Here is a 17,804-nt window from a genome sequence, read left to right as displayed (position 1 = left end):
CATGATTGCTTGTGTTGCAATCGAAACGTCGTATGCTAGTATTTAATTTATTATGTTATCTTTATACGTGACTTTACCGAAATAACCAAAGAGTGATGATGATTGCTTGTGTTGCAATCGAAACGTCGTATGCTAGTATTTAATTTATTATTTTATCTTTATACGTGACTTTACCGAAAGAACCAAAGAGTAATTCCTGCAGTCACGAAAGCTCCAAATTAAGTTTAATAACAATAGACACCTACGGGGCTATCTGCACACGGATCGTGATTATGATTAATTCAGAGTCACGGAATCGATTCGTAAGATATTTCCTCACGTGGAGTCGCTCCGTCGATTCCCGCGGCCTTGGGAACTCGGCGCTGGCGGCCCAAGTGGCTCTGTCTCAGGCCCACGCCGCTCTTGCGTTGCGACGAGTCCCCTGGTCCCCTGGTCCCCGAGTCCATGGATGGGTTCCAGAGTGTCCGGGTCGCTGAGTCTGAGTCCCTCACTCTGAGTTGGTGGCTGCATTGAGCAGCAGCAACACCAACAACAAGGCAGCGCAGAGCGGGCCTGCAGTGAGTGTCGCCTCTGCGCGGATAGTAACACTCTGGCTACCCAGCACGTGTAGCCACCACGTACACTCGCCACGTGTAGCCACCACGTACACTCACCACGTGTAGCTCACCACGTACACTCACCACGTACACTCACCACGTACACTCACCACGTGTAACTCACCACGTATAACTCACCACGTACACTCACCACGTGTAGCTCACCACGTACAGCTCACCACGTACACTCACCACGTGTAGCTCACCACGTACTTACCGCGTAAAGCTCACCACGTAGAGTCGATATTGGTGGATGGAGGTGGTTGGTGTTGGCGGTGGTTGTTTGGGTCCGGTGATGAGTTAATTGGCGTCGTGCACGTAGTAACCTTGCTTAGCCCTCCATTGCGCGGGCATTGAGAAGACATCATCAGTGACGAGGGGTGTTGAGAATCGATTGCCGTTTCCAGTGTGATGTGAGGAAGAGGAGGCGGTCGTACCCACACTTTACCCCCCGCACGCGACCTGCTTTCTGATCAACTAACTCGGGGGGTCGGCAACCTGCGTTACTTATTATTTTGGTTGCCGACCCCTGGACTAACTGGTGCAGTAACATCCATACAGCTTTGCTGGCCGGATGAGGGTCAGGGTGTTTAGCACGGTTGGCTACGCACGGTGTGAAAGAAGTTGAACGTACACCTGCTGTTGCGTGGTGTAACGGGGCGGGTTACTGCACAGCGCACAAGGCCTTTGGAAGTTGCCACTTGATTGAGCATGGCTGTGTCGCAAGGAGGAGTTGGGAATGGACGTGCCATTCCACTGCGGCTGCACCACGCCGCCCCTGCTGCAGCAGCACAGCTGGAGAGTGAGGAGTAGCTTAAAGTGGCACCTCAGCCTCAATGTCGACACGAGGCTCGGAGGTGAGAATAACCCTGGTAACCAGGCGGGCACCCCAGTGCCGTCAAGGGCCCCCTTGAATTGCCTCGCTCTACCTGCTGAGCACAGCCTCTGCGTCTGCCGCTGGGTTGGCAAAATCGTGTTTTGCATTCCCGTTCACCGAATGGGATATACCGGTAAAATACTGGTTACCAGTTTGCCGTACATGTGTAATGAGGCGACATCCGATACACAACTTGTAGAGGGTTCCTTGTTTATTTCTCAACACTTTACGGACAGGGTCGCTGAGTAACATACACACTGGGCTACGTATAGCTGATCCACCCAAACAGCCACATCGGCGACGTACAACTATATACAGTGAGGGAAAAAGTATTTGATCCCCTGCTGATTTTGTACGTTTGCCCACTGACAAAAAAAAGATCAGTCTATAATTTTAATGGTAGGTTTATTTTAACAGTGAGAGACAGAATAACAACAAAATCCAGCAAAACGTATGTCAAAAATGTTATAAGTTGATTTGCATTTTAATCAGGTAAATAAGTATTTGACCCCTCTGCAAAACATGACTTAGTACTTAGTGGCAAAACTCTTGTTGGCAATCACAGAGGTCAGACGTTTCTTGTAGTTGGCCACCAGGTTTGCACACATCTCAGGAGGAATTTTGTCCCACTCCTCTTTGCAGATCTTCTCCAAGTCATAAAAGGTTTCGAGGCTGACGTTTGGCAACTCGAACCTTCAGCTCCTTCCACAGATTTTCTATGCGATTAAGGTCTGGAGACTGGCTAGGCCACTCCAGGACCTTAATGTGCTTCTTCTTGAGCCACTCCTTTGTTTTCTTGGCCGTGTGTTTTGGGTCATTGTCATGCTGGAATACCCATCCACGACCCATTTTCAATGCCCTGGCTGAGGGAAGGAGGTTCTCACCCAAGATTTGACGGTACATGGCCCCGTCCATCGTCCCTTTGATGCGGTGAAGTTGTCCTGTCCCCTTAGCAGAAAAACACCCCCAAAGCATAATTTTTCCACCTCCATTTTTGACGGTGGGGATGATGTTCTTGGGGTCATAGGCAGCATTCCTCCTCCTCCAAACACGGTGAGTTGAGTTGATGCCAAAGAGCTCCATTTTGGTCTCATCTGACCACAACACTTTCACCCAGTTGTCATCTGAATCATTCAGATGTTCATTGGCAAACTTCAGACAGGCATGTATATGTGCTTTCTTGAGCAGGGGGACCTTGCGGGTGCTGCAGGATTTCAGTCCTTCACGGCGTAGTGTTACCAACTGTTTTCTTGGTGACTATGGTCCCAGCTGCCTTGAGATCATTGACAAGATCCTCCCGTGTAGTTCTGGGCTGATTCCTCACCGTTCTCATGATCATTGCAACTCCACGAGGTGAGATCTTGCATGGAGCCCCAGGCCGAGGGAGATTGACCTTTTGTGTTTCTTCCATTTGCGAATAATCACACCAACTGTTGTCACCTTCTCACTAAGCTGCTTGGCAATGGTCTTGTAGCCCATTCCAGCCTTGTGTAGGTCTACAATCTTGTCTCTGATATCCTTGGAGAGCTCTTTGGTCTTGGCCATGGTGGAGAGTTTGGAATCTGATTCATTGCTTCTGTGAATAGGTGTCTTATACAGGTAACAAGCTGAGATGAGGAGCACTCTCTTTAAGAGTGTGCTCCTAATCTCAGCTCGTTATCTGTATAAAAGACATCTGGGAGCCAGAAATCTTTCTGATTGAGAGGGGGTCAAATACTTATTTCCCTCATTAAAATGCAAATCAATTTATAACATTTTTGACATGCGTTTTTCTGGATTTTGTTGTTATTCTGTCTCTCACTGTTCAAATAAACCTACCATGAAAATTATAGACTGATCATTTCTTTGTCAGTAGGCAAACGTACAAAATCAGCAGGGGATCAAATACTTTTTTCCCGCACTGTAGCTATGACAACGATGAGGACCATACAGCGGATCAGCTATGCAGCAGCGACAACGATGAAGAGATGGTAGCGAAGATGGCGACGGCAGCCAGGACCCGAACCCCCACAACTGCCCCGAACCCGCGGTTGCCTCTTCTTTATATATCACCCAGCGTGGCCAAGCCCCGCCTCTGGCCATGCCCCACCTCTGGCTATGCCCCACGTCTCGAACTCTCCTGCTAGTTCCAGGAGCTTCCCGATTCATTCCCGCCCTGACCCTTGGCCCAGTTACGCCCCCCTTATGGTTGTCCGTTGTATAGCGCACCCATACCTATAGTTAGCCCCCATGGTCAACAGATGGCATCCTGTCACTACACATGTATAACAACAACCACTATTCGCCACTTAGTGGCGGTAACGTTACCACGGTCCTTGTGCCAGGCTAGGTGCACTTTAAGGCCACGTGAAGTGTCGAACGCCCGCTGGTAGGGTGTCACGGAACAGGCCCTGCAGGTGCCATGGGTTGACTGACTTAGATGGCTGGCCGATACACCATCTGTGCTCCCTACTATGCCAAGTTGTCACGGTTGGCATATATGTTTAGTGAATGACTCAGAGACACTAAGAGTAGGAGGCACTGTTTATTAACACGGCCTGACAGTTAACAGGACCGCTGACTGGCGACGCCAAGGTGGTGAAGATGGAGACGACGGTGAAGACTCCAGCAGCACGATGGGATCCCAATCCAAACTGCAGCCCCGATGTCCCCTCCAGGGGACCCTCTTATACTGTCTGCGTGACCTGGCTCCACCTCCGGCCATGCCCCCTTCTGGAACCTCCTAGCGGGTTCTCGATGTGCCACTTCCGTGACCCTTCCCCTAGATCCCTCTCTGGTATATCACCTGGCCTGCTGTCAGTCAGGGCTGCTGTAAGCTGCAGATCCCCTTCCATGCCAGCAGCCAGCACTATACTGCTACGTGACTGATTCTGTAACTTTTCACGTATACATGTCTCGCAACAAACATAGCATGTTTACCTTTTTAAATGAGAAACAGATTGTAATGGTTTGCACATTTGACTTGCAATCCAGAGGTCACTGGTTCAATTCTATCTCCCGGCGCAGACGTTGAAACACTTGGGAATTTCGCTGAATCTCCCCCATAGTTTGCTTGACCTGTTGTCAAGATTTCTTCCCCGATACCTTGCTTATGATCTAGTCTAATGTGATTGAACTCGAGATGGTCTCGTGACAATAAATCAATACCTCTTTAATATTCAAAACCACAATCTTTCAACAACAACAACCGTCTCTCTTAACAAGTCAAAAGCGATGCGACATCTTCCAGCCCCTGCTGACGTCACGTGCAAGTTTTCAACACTGCTAACAGAAAAATTGATACACCACGGTCATTTAATTGACAAGTTGTGTGTGATGGAGTAAAGTGTGGGTATGCCTATAGTTTTCCATGCTAACCAGATAGCTTGGAAAACTATAGGCATACCCACACTTTACTCCATCACAAGAGCAGGCAAATACCCCTCTAGAGCTCCCTCCAGTGCTAGCGGAGGCTCTTCCGTTAGTCGCGACGTGAGCAACACATTGCCGGCTTGCACCTTTACTTGAGCATTGAGGACACATTTACTTGGGCTGCCATGCGGTTTGTATGTTTGCCTGTTTCCTAACTTTCGCAAATGGTCATCGATTCTAAAAATGGTTTCCGAGTAGGGCCTTGCACGCTAATGCAGTAGCCTAGGACTCGGGGATTTTCCGCTAAGCAAACTCTGCCGGTGCGTCGGCAGGGTGGCGGTGGCGCGTGGTGCAGGCCGCGTCATGGCGGGCCGAGGCCTGCAACTCACGCTGGCACTCCTGAAACCAGACGCGTTGGCGCACGGCATTGCCTGGGAGGTTGGTGAACAAACCTACAATTGTGTGGCCCTGGCACTTAACAGCACGATAACATTGAGCCCTTTTTCCATATTAACGCAAAACCTTGCTTGAATTGGAGAATCTGTCAACTTCAGACTATGGTTGCTACGCGATTTTTGGATGTGTATGCTTTTTTAAATGATGCAATAGCTGTCATAGAGAATGCATTCAAGATGAGGGTAATGTAATGAAAGCAAAGGGAGACAAATTAGTGTAGAAATGAAAACGCAAAGATGCCAAAGAATACATAGAACTCTGCAAAATGATTCCGAAAATGATGAAGAAATAATCGGAGAACACAGCACATTAAATAAATGAAAATGTCATACAGAGCAAGCAATGAGAACTTGACAGCAGTAAAATTGAGGTTGATTATAATTGGCATCCACCAGATGCGACCAACCGGTCAATTAAACCGTGTTGTACACTGGATAATGAAGAGAATCGCACATCACATGGCAAGCCTTTACAAGAATTTAACTGGAATGGTACAGGATGATAGACATACAAATAATTGTATTGGTTTTCATTTGGGTCAATAACCAAATTAAACTAAACCGTTTATTTTATCAGGTAAAGCCCACTGAACTGTATAGCTCTTGTTTAGAAGTAAAATTGAGGTTGATTATATTTGGCATCCACCAGATGCGACCAACCGGTCAATTAAACCGTGTTGTACACTGGATAATGAAGAGAATCGCACATCACATGGCAAGCCTTTACAAGAATTTAACTGGAATGGTACAGGATGATAGACATACAAATAATTTTATTGGTTTTCATTTGGGTCAATAACCAAATTAAACTAAACCGTTTATTTTATCAGGTAAAGCCCACTGAACTGTATAGCTCTTTTTTAGAAGTGACTTGGCCATGATTTATAGCTCGAAGTGGCTTATTTGGAAATTTATAGCAGCCAAATACTCTAAATGCATGCTTCGAAATGTGAAGGGAAAAACCGGGGGACCCGTGTAAAAAAACACGACCACAGGGAGAACATGCAAACTCCAAATATACAGGCATCAAGGTAGGGATCGAATCTACGGGACCCTGTAAACCAGGCGAGGTAGTAAACGTCTAGCCACCGTGGCGTTAAATTACCTTCAATAATCATGACATATCGCAAGCCTTGTAGGTTTATGCCTGAATAGTGCTTGGATGGACAATGGCCATGCATAACAGGTAATATTGGCTGCTGCGAGGCTACATTATTTGTCAGCAGAGGACAGTGTAGCAAAGTCCATTGCTGTGTTGTACTTTGCTCCCATGTCTATGCTCCACACCTTCAACCCGCACTGATGGATGCGATGAAGTATGGTCAAATAATCCACACGACATGGGGAGGCCTGTCTAATGGTTGTATGTGTGTACTGTGTTTTGAGGCTGTGCACCAGGACGTTTTAAAGAACAAGTTTTTAATAGTGAAATCCAAAGAGTTAAAATTGAAGAGAAGGGATTCGGAGTGCTTCTATGCAGCGCATAAGGGTGAGTGACTGTTATCTCTGTGTTTCAAGCACTATTTGAAATATTAACATTATCACCCTAGTTTATACAGGTAAGCATACTTATACTGTTTATCAAGTCTATGACCAACATTTGTTTGTATTGCACACTTGTATTGATCGTGGTATTGCAATTGGAGAGCTATGTGATAAAAAACGACCACTGATATTTGAAGCCAACAGGGACATGAAGATGTTCATTATTTTATTATTAATTCGCTTGGTTGGTTACCCATGAAAGCGTCACTGAGTCTCAAGACTAATCTTCAGTATGGTCCTGCCGAGTTCTTCGCTGGAGGGGGGCGATGTTGCTACGTGTCATCTCAATTGAGTTATATACAGGTCATTTTTCAGCAATGCCAGTTGCATGGGTATGATCTTCAGTCATGTGAGGAAACCAGAGAATCTGGAGAAAACCAATGCAGAACAGTGGGAGAGAACATACAAACTGCACACAGACACTATGCAGAACAATGAGAGAGAACATACAAACTCCACACACACTCTGCAGAACAGTGGGAGAGAACATACACACTCTACACAGGTGCCCGAGTCGGAAATTAAACCCAGGCCCCTTCTTGCTGCAATGTGTAAATAGCTGTTAGAAAGGTGGTGTACCTTTTGCCCATAAAGGACCTCTTAGTGGCAGTTATAGTGCGTGAACAAATCCTTTCTTGCAAGTTCATTGCAAGTTTATCAAAATGTGCTTCTGTTAAAATGTTCCTCATGCTTCCTAATGGCAGTTAGAACAACATTATTTCTGAGCCTGTTGAAGTTTTTTTCAGCTTAACGAAGCCTGACCTAAGTTAGAACCAATGGAACTCAACGTCTATACAGCATTCCCATGAACGTATTTGTTCGTCATTGTTTAATGTATATGGTTCGTTTTTTTCTTTATAAGGATTTATTTTTTTGTCCTTTTCAGGGAGATTCTTTTTTCAACGATTGGTGGAGTTTATGGCAAGGTGAGTAGAAACACAAATGCTGTACATGAATGCGTTTACAGCCATTACAATTTTACTCAACTCGTGCAGATGCATTTTGCATTTATGCTTGGAGTGCAAGCTTTGCAGCTGTAGGTCTGAATGAGGATACAGAATAATAAGTTACGATAAAGATTGAGTTGCGGAGGGAAAGTATTTTTGTTCATACCAAGTGGGATTCGAGGTTATAAACATTTTGCATATTTAATGTAGATTTTTTTGAATATATTGAATATGTCTTAAATATATTGCCGAAAATCAAATATCTATAACTTATTAAATACAGCATGTGATATTTAACTACACGTGGTTTGTGCCCGCCAGACGAGAGCAATCGATTGCAGACACTATTCAACCAGATTGAACATGCACAGTATAGAATTACCGTATTTTCCTGCATATAGCCCGCATACGCATACAGTAGAACCTCGGAGATCGAACGCACCAGAACTCGAACAAATCGGTGTTCGAACGATATTTCCGAACATTTTTTGCCCCGGAAACCGAACGAAATTCGGAGGTCGAACGGGCAATCGCGACTTGAAAGAACCTGTACGGCTGAGACGCGTATGGCCAGCGTGCATGATGCTTGCCCAGACAAAGGTTTTACCACCTCCTCCTTACCACCTTCCACTCAAGCCATCAACTCTCCTTACTACAGGTAAAGTGAAGTTCAATGATCATTTATTTCATTGATTCCATTTATTTATTTGTTGTGTTGCTTGTATTTTTTTATGATTTTATTCATGTAATTACTGTAAACTTCGTGTAAAAATGCTTTATAATGAGAGATTGCTTGTGTCTGGAACCAATTAATGTCATTTACATTAATTGTTATGGGGAAAATTAATTAGGTGTTCGAACAAAGCAGTGTTTGAATGGCCTTCTGGAACGAATTAAGTTCGATCTCCGAGGTACCACTGTATAACCCGCAGATGCATATACCCCGCAAAAATAGCATTTTGTGTACAACATTTCAGATAGCCCGCACCTCCATATATCCCGCATGCATTAATATCTTTAACGTCGTTACCGCCGCTTAATTCCATCATTAATACGAAGTTTACATTTGTATTACATTCCGCTATTAATTGTTAACATTACAATCATAACGTGCACAAAGAAATCAAATGAACCGAAAACGAGTGAACTTAAAACAGTGATTAAGTAAATATCCAATAAATAACACATAACTGGTAGATAAGTACAGTTTTAGCACTGGTAGATTGTGCACTGTGCAGATAATAGTGGCACTTCGGTAACGCCGTTGCCTCGCACCCCCTACCTCTCCCCCAGCTCCCCCGTCCCCAGTAAACAAATTGCGCCCACTTCAAACATTCTCGTTTTATTGTACAAACAATTCGAATAATTTAAAACGTGATAACATGTGTAATTTTAGTGTGAGTGGTTTATTCAGCAGTGCTTTAGTCAAAGGTAAGTGTTGCATAGTGGATAGTCCTACCATGAAATTTTTTTACGAGTTACGACACGTTACACGTGTAAAATATTATTGGGATAGCCCGCACCTCCATATATCCCGCAGGGTCTTGTTTTGTTTGTAAAAAGTGGTTTACCCCGCGGGTTATATGCGGGAAAATACGGTACTCCACGTTTTATATATTGGCTATTCAACAGGCACAAGCAGTAAGATATTGACAACATTGAAATGTAGCATATTTATACATTATAGATTTGAAGTTTTCGTGACTGCAAGGATTCATACTCTTTGGTTTTTTCGATAAAGTCACGTAGGTGAAAACAAAGTAAAAATGTTTTCATTTTCATTGTTTTCACCTACGTGACTTTACCGAAAAAAACAAAGAGTATATTTATACATGTTTGTTATTTGAAGACGTTAAATACCTCTTTTATTAGTTATGTTGGTGATAATTGAGGATGTACCAAAATATTATTGTCCAGTATCAAACAGACACGTTTCTGTCACTTGATGTGGGTTCGGTTTGTGCGATTTTGCGTATATGCGGAAAACCCATTTCCACCCAGAATTTGCTCCATGGGTTTAAATTTACTCCAATACTCCTATGCGGACGATGTAGGACAACATTGTGTGTGTCATATGCGGTCTATAATACGCAATTTCGCTTTGTGCATCCCCTTTTTGGAATGTGTACTGCGTAAAGCGAGTGAAACTGGTATAAACAATCAAACTTACCAACACATAAAATAGAACTTATAATTAATTTGCCACTGAGTATGCAAACGAGTATTTGTCAGAAATGCATATTATATAATTACGTAAAAATGTCACTGCTTCATGATTTCTGAACCTTATTTAAATGGAGATGATAGGGAGAAATAACATATGAGGATGCAGTTGGATAAAATGAGGTGGTGAGCAAAGGAAAGAGACGTAAATAGTGGCAGCGTTTTGTATCATGGACGGAAATGTAATGGTAATTATAAATAAGTGGGATGATTAGTCTCCGGGAAATAGCACACAGCCTCAGGATTCGTAAGTTCTTCATTTACAGGAGTCCAGGAGTCCATTTACAGGAGTCCAACATTAAGGCTGTTAAATCATAAAAAGGTTCAATATAATATATACCCCAGAAAAAGTACATTTAGACCAAATGTGTATGCATGGTCATTCTACTGCTGGATGAACTGCCTAAGCATCCACCTTCGGTGATGTCACAATGCAACAATCGTGTAAACCAGCTCCTGCTATTCTCACATCTGCTCCACACTCCACCTGTTTTGTGCATTTGTGTGTATCTATGTATATGCATATTATTGGTATTGGTTAAACAGTTATAGTTGTGTCCATTGGCTATGTTGGATAACTGGCTTTCTGACACCATTATGAAATACAGCTGCACTTATTTCTTGATTATGAAGTGGATCAGATGATCATAAAAAGCAATGCACTCCATCATTTTTTTATATATACACTTGTAATGTGACAAAGGGCTGTGATCATTTTTAGAGTATACATCTAAAACTGCATATCTGAATTTTCATGTAATTATTAGATTGCATTGGAGTCAGCTTACTCGGAGGAACCAATAAGTCAGTGTTTGTCATTTTGTTATTTTCCTAGCTGCTCATCTACTTCCCCATTAGTAACAATTCCACAGTTATGGGACAATCACATAGGTGGACAACCACAGTTAATGTCCCCAAAATATGATCACCAAAATATGCTCATTTAGCAAATCCCAAAGGTGTCTGTCTTGGCCATGGTTAGGGAATCTCACGATTTTGGGTATCGATGCTCGAAAAACCAACATAATTCCTTTGGGAATTGGGGTAATCCAGGAATAAGTGTAACTACATTACATTAGTCAATCAGCAAAACTAAATATTCGTGCATTCTATACCTACAAATAAAAATGAAACACTTTGCACGTTTGATTGCATGTGCAGTTAAGTGAAGCGTGGATGTATTCTTTATAGAAATACGCTGATAGATTGTGATTGGATTTCACTTGAGCAAACACTGCAGTGAGAAATGTGCCACCTGGTTTCATTAATTTAAATTTGCTTTACCGTTGGGTGATGCCTTTACAAGGTGCCCTTTGTGCACAGTATTGGGCTGCCTTTTTACTACCCTAGGTACTGTATGGGCAGCCCTCGGCTTACGAGCATAATTAGTTCCTGAGACCCGTTCGTAAGTCGGAACACAATTATGCACTATTTAAATGCCCATATGATCAATGTTATTAAATGTGTTACAGTTCAACGAGAAGGGAAGCACTGTTAAATATTGTAAATTTGCATGTAACACGTTTTAAATCAATGTTATTTTTATTTTATGGAAGCTGGTTCGTAAGTATGGGTGTTCATAAGTCAGGTGTTTGTAAGTTGAGAACTGCCTGTGTTCTGTGTTTATGGTTCCAAACCTGTGATTTGCAGATCACCAGTGGTCTTCAAGGCCATGTGTGTTAAGTGGCCCGTAGAATTTTTGTAAAATACCACGTAGTTTTATTGTATAGTGATCCAAAACATTTTCTTGAAGGTTGACAATGGTCCATGGGTCCAGAAGGTTAAGAAGCAGTGCTTATGTCATATTTCTAATTTTTTGTCTTGAAAAAATGAATATTTATTAAATTAAATGTACAAACCTTTTCTATAAATTAGTGAATTAAGCATGATAAATAAGAAGAGGTTTTACCCTCTGGCAATAAAATAGGTGTTAAGATTTTCAGACTTCAAATAGATACCACAAGTAGGTGTAGTTAATTCAGACTTGATTCCTTGAACATCATAACACCTTTTTATTGTCACAAGGGTAGAACTTCTCTTCTTTTTAATACTTTGATGATGGAAAAAGGTCCCATAGATAAGCATGATACGTTTTTTATTACAAGCATTTCATTTTTCACATTCTAGACAGGTGTTGAAATTTGGCCAACAATGTATGCTAGATGATGTCAGCACGCAGCCTGTCTGATGGTGTTGTACGGTAGTGGGCCGATACGGGTGTACGTCCTGGCACACCACGATGCGGTGCGAGCCTGGCGGGAGCTCATGGGACCCACGAAGGTGTTCCGTGCCGTCCACACCGCTCCAGAAAGCATCCGTGCATGCTATGGCCTCACCGACACGCGCAACACCACCCACGGCTCCGGTACAGCCATAAGGGCTATGTTTAACTATAATGCCCCATTTTTCACGTTGCTGTATACATGCTCATTTCAGGTTTGTTTTAGTTACTGTGTATTAAATTCTATTATATTGTTCAGTTTTTAATTGTACAGTTTCAACAGGTTGAGATGTTAATGATGCGATATAAAATGAAATTATTAATTTGTTGCATTTTCGTTTTAAACAATCGTTTACTCTGATTCAACAGATTCTTCTGCATCAGCGCTTCAAGAGATTTATTTTTTCTTTCCGGAGTTTGATGTGGCCTGCTGGTTTAACACGTGGGAACCAGCATTTCGAGCAGGTTGCGTTTCTTACCATCCGAAATTGTGTGTACACCTGCCGTTACATGCTTAATGTGCACCATATGTACTGGTACCACACTTGACTCTTGTCATTAAATATTTCATCTTATAGAGATCAATCTGTTTTTTTAAAGATACTGTGAAGGTATTCATATCTATGGGAGTTTTTTTTACCAATATCCCAAATTTCTGAAAAATAAGAATAGGTTTTACCCTTTCTGGCAATAAAACAGGTGTTCACATGTTCAAACACCACATAGCTTTTTCAAGGCATCACGTCTGCAAACATGCTCTGATCATTTTTAACACGTAGGTTTTCGTGACCAATATCATCCATCGTAGAGGTTGTTTTGGGTTAGATCGCGTACATACATGTGTCATTGAAACCCGCCACCACCCAACAAAGCCAACTAGTAAGTTTCAAATTTCATTTATTAGGTATAGCCCTGTGAGCCATGCGGCTCTTGAGTCGGGTGCAACCGCAACAAACAAAATATGAACAGAGAACATCTTAAAGCGACGACGCGCAACAGTAACATCCTGGATAAACCAGCAAATCTTTCAGAAAAAAAACCCACCATATTACAACGCTGTGTGCAAAAATCCCAGTGTGATGCAAGTCAAACAATAACCATAAGACAATTTTGATTAAAGTTATCAGGTCAACTCTGCACTTCCGCAAGAAACATGGCTTAACCATATGTTTTCAAAATCACCAAAATAAAGCTATAAAAACAATGTAACAACAGTAATCATAGGAACTGAGATTCAAATTTAACAATAAACGATATACATAACATGTACGACCAAACTTGCAGCCATGGCTGGCAGCATGAGACTCCCAGTGTATGATGTGAGTGTGAGTCAGTGGTAGTGTGAGTGAGTGTATGATGTGTGAGTCAGCGTATGATGAGTGAATCCGTGTATGATGAGTGAATGGGTCAGTGTTGTGTGAGTGAGTGAATATTGTGAGTGAGTCAGCATTTGATGAGTGAGTCAGTGTAAGATGAGTGTATCACGGCATGCTCCCCGCCATCACGGCCTCCTCCACGCCATCACGGCCTTCACGCCATCACGGCCTCCCCACCATCACGGCCTCCTCCACGCTATCACGGCCTCCTCCACGCCATCACGACCTCCACGCCATCACGACCTCCACGCCATCACGGCCTCCTCCCCGCCATCACGGCCTCCTCCCCGCCATCACGGCCTCCTCCCCGCCATCACGACCTCCACGCCATCACGGCCTCCTCCACGCCATCACGGCCGCCTCCCCCGCCATCACGGCCCCCTCCCCGCCATCACGGCCCCCTCCCCGCCATCACGGCCTCCTCCACGCTATCACGGCCTCCTCCACGCCATCACGACCTCCACGCCATCACGGCCTCCTCCCCGCCATCACGCCATCACGGCCTCCTCCCCCGCCATCACGGCCTCCTCCCCGCCATCACAGCCTCCTCCACACCATTACGGCCTCCTCCCCGCCATCACGGCCTCTTCCACGCCATCACGGGAAAAACCTTCCCGAGTTGACGCGGACGCAGAAAAAAAACGCGCGCAGGACGCCGCCCGTGCGGACATGTGTGGGGGTGGCGCGCGTGGTGAGGGTTGTCACATAAATAGAACATGCCAATTCATTGCTAGTACAGCACACCGGTGTGTTGGAGAGCCAAGCCACAACATTTACAATCTGAGTATGACGTTTCGCCAGTAATTACAACTAGCTTCATCAGGCGACAGATTTGTGAAGTCCTCCTCTTTTGTTCCTTATTTAAAGGCATAGATGTGGTGACCACACTAGGCCTCGGCAAGGTAAGGTAATTTACCCTTTTTACCGGGTAAAAGGGTAAAGGTAAAGGGTAAAGGTGTTGACATGCCAAGGGATAAGGTAAAGGGTAGGGTAAAGGTAGCTCGGAAGAATTACCCGGTAGGGTAAAGGAAGCGCAAAGTATTACCCGGGAAATACGGTACCTTGTTTACCGCTAAAAACTCCGTGGTGCAGTCCGTGACCTCAATTTAACAAGTAATATTTAAACAAACTTTAAAAAAACATGCTTTTATTAAATGTATTATTAATGGCAGAACTCCACGACTCCAGGAAGTGGCCCCGAAGCTTGCCATCACATAAGGGAATGTGGCCAATTACAGCCAACATCAGTTGAGCGTGGATAATTAGACCCAAGCCGAAACATAAGATCTAAAAAAGAATGTTTAAAAACATTTTTTTATGATAGAATATAGTATTGTCATCAGTATGACATAAATATACCAAGTTTGCAGTCGATACCACATTAGGAAGTGGGTAAAAATTGAGTTACAAGATTTGAGGATACAACAACGACAACAAACGTGTAAAATTGGAATCATCGAGAGTATTCTATATGAATAAAGCGCTCTGCCTAGCATTTACCGTTAGAAGCCTTGTTCATGTGTAGTACCCTAGTAATTACCCTGTAATCGGGTAATTTGTATGTGGTAAGGGTAAAAGGTAGGGTAAAAGGTAGGCTCGTTGCTTTTTACCTATTACCTTTTACCTTACCTGCTGAAGGGTAAAAGGTAGGGTAGAGTGATTGTATTGTGGTAAGGTAAAAGGTAGGGTAAAGGTAGGCTCGTTTTTACCGTTTAACTTGTACCTTACCTTGCCGAGGCCTAGACCACACTTCTGCGCTCTTGCGGGGGGGGGGGGGGGTTAATGAGCCAACGTACATTATGCATGCGCATTATGCGAGCCCTTTGATCTTGTCTTTCCTGTCCATTGTGTGTATTAAAATAGCCATACCAACGGTAATCCCTATTGAAGTATGGTGCCCTGTGTAGGCATGCATTTAAACAATGTATTATTAAACACGTGTTTCTAAATGCTAAGGGGGAAAAAAACAGAGGACCTGAAGATAAATCTACCCGACTACGGGGAGAACATGCAGACTCCAAATATATACAGGCATCAGGGTTGGAATCGAACCTGCGACCTCCTATATAAAAGGAGAGGTAGTGGTAGTTAACATTTCGCCACTGTGGCGCCCACGGAAGCATATTCTCTGTTTGGTGGATTAAACGCCTCAACTGGTGAGCGGTCTCGGTGGAGGTCTCATTTTAAGAGAAACCCACGTTTTCCAGTGTAGTGGTTGTGAAATCCTCGCCTCAAATCCCGTCTTCTCACGGTGCCTCGTCCTCACCTTTGACCCAGTTTATCCTTGGCAGCTGCTGCATTGGCGTGGTTAACCCACGCCCCCTGCAGAATATTTATTACCCACACTAATACTATAAAAGCTGACTGAAATGAAAACGGCGCTTAGCCAATCAAAGAAAGGGGGCATGCCACTTGACCATGACAGAAACATCTCGATCCACGAATTAATCGTTGTCATTGATTATATATTAGGGATTGTGCTCAATGATTTCCCTGCGGAATTTGAAAAATGTTCTTGCAAATTGTATCTGAATGTAATTAATAATTTTCACAATCTCCCCACAACGCCAGCTCGCGCTGCTCCCCGCTCTTGCTCCTAAACTGGCAATTTTTAAGTTAAAATATCTCATTAAAACCCTTACTTTTTCTCCGATAACCGTGGATTTTAAGTTGAAGTAAAAGTGGACATTTTCAATATGGCGGCTTCGATGGGGCGGAATCGATGTTATGAGGGCAGAATCGATGTTCCAAATCACAATTTGCGATCCATAACACCATAGATGGGCAAAGATGCCCACTTTATCGTAATACAGCGAACCACCCTGGGCGATGGTTACGCCGTTGAGCTCGTCATTGCGCACGGCGAGCTGCAGGTGTTGGGGGGTGATCCTCATCTTGTTGTTGCGGGCGGCATTGCCAGCCAGCTCAAGGATCTAGGCGGAGAGGTACTCGAGCACAGTGGCCCGGTAAAGATGGGTGCCGCAGCGCCGACTCGCTGGGCGTAATCGCCGTCGGAGCAGCCTGTTGTACACGGCCCACTGGGAACTGCATGCAGGCAAGCGAAGAGCTGGACCTTTCCTTGTCGCGTCCAGACATGATGAGAACTAGGACACAATGTACGACCGACAACATGAAGATGAACTGTGAGGTTCAGCTGTGCCCGTGAGCGGCTTTCATAGCAGAGATAAGGATCGGAGAGTGTGGCACTGCTGATTGGCTGCTCTTGGACGAGTCCCACCCCTCCCTCAGCCACCAAGGAGAAGCCGGGACACAACATTTGCTTTTATTATCCTGCCTATAAACGTCATTTTTTGTCTGTCTTTGTGGTGTGTGTATGCGCGCGGCTTCCTTGTAACGCATTTAACTGACAAACCATTTTTTTGCGTATTAACAAAGTACACAAATACAACAAACTAAGCCCCTGGATAAACACGTGTTGTGTGGGGGCCGTTGGCCCCCGGGGTCCCTCCCGCCTGCATCCCCTATTCCGTTTACGTTACCCCACCTCCCTATTACCCGCTACGGTTTCGCCGGCATTCAAACGCTACGCCCCTACTGTTACAGCCTCGCGCCGCGCTCCCACGCTGCGAGCATACGTGCGCACAGCATCATCAATCAAACGCCACACTCCCCCTCTTTACACCGCTACGTACAGCTCTCGCACACTGTGAGCGTGTGCCCGTCTATAGCCCTGTGCGGCACTCGCCTCCACGTCGAATAACCACGTTACCAATGCGCATCCGTATCCGACACGTAACGAACGTATGCGCACTCACGCACACAAGCTCTCCGCGGCACTCACTCACCACTGAATACTCGCGTTATGATCGCGCACCTGTATCACACACGGAGTGAACACACGCGACACCCACTCTCGCACCGCTCTGCGCAGCGCTCCCCCGAGGCGAGCCGCAGCACTACAGAACCACTGTGTACACACGCTCACCCACGCGCTCAGCTCCACGCAGCGCTCACTCACGTGGCGAACCACTGTGTACACACGCGCATCCACACGCTCACACTGCTTGACAAGATCACGCGAGGCCACGCTTCGCTATTAATGATTTATTATCTGCTACCTGGTAATTGATGTTAATCAGTGAGTCGACGAGGCTGGCCTGTTCCACTAAACCTGTACCTATTCCCTATCTATCGGCTATTATCCTACTTCACCTCCCCACTCCCCGTCAAGTGTCCACGGCGGTCCGCTGAT

The 17,804-nt window shown here is 44.6% G+C and overlaps 1 protein-coding gene across 3 annotated transcripts; it reads left to right on the top strand.

Moving 5' to 3' along the window:
* The first annotated feature begins 418 nt into the window (after nt 1-418).
* Nucleotides 419-13,463, top strand: NME6 (NME/NM23 nucleoside diphosphate kinase 6). Of its 3 annotated transcripts, XM_078863498.1 has the most exons (7): nt 419-557; nt 5,157-5,262; nt 6,666-6,768; nt 7,711-7,750; nt 8,289-8,429; nt 12,199-12,359; nt 12,585-13,463. In XM_078863498.1, the coding sequence occupies exons 2-7, from the start codon at nt 5,188-5,190 to the stop codon at nt 12,731-12,733; spliced, it is 669 nt and encodes a 222-aa protein (XP_078719624.1). In that variant the 5' UTR covers nt 419-557; nt 5,157-5,187; the 3' UTR covers nt 12,734-13,463. The 3 variants fall into 3 exon arrangements, with proteins under 3 accessions (XP_078719624.1, XP_078719625.1, XP_078719626.1); XM_078863499.1 differs by lacking the exon at nt 8,289-8,429; XM_078863500.1 differs by lacking the exon at nt 5,157-5,262 and having other exon boundaries at nt 421-557.
* The last annotated feature ends 4,341 nt before the right edge of the window (nt 13,464-17,804 follow it).

Source organism: Lampetra fluviatilis, chromosome 16 (genome assembly GCF_964198595.1).
Source record: "Lampetra fluviatilis chromosome 16, kcLamFluv1.1, whole genome shotgun sequence".
NCBI classification, from domain to species: Eukaryota; Metazoa; Chordata; class Hyperoartia; order Petromyzontiformes; family Petromyzontidae; genus Lampetra; species Lampetra fluviatilis.
Note: the sequence above shows the minus strand (reverse complement) of the source record. Positions and strands in the feature narration are given on the sequence as shown.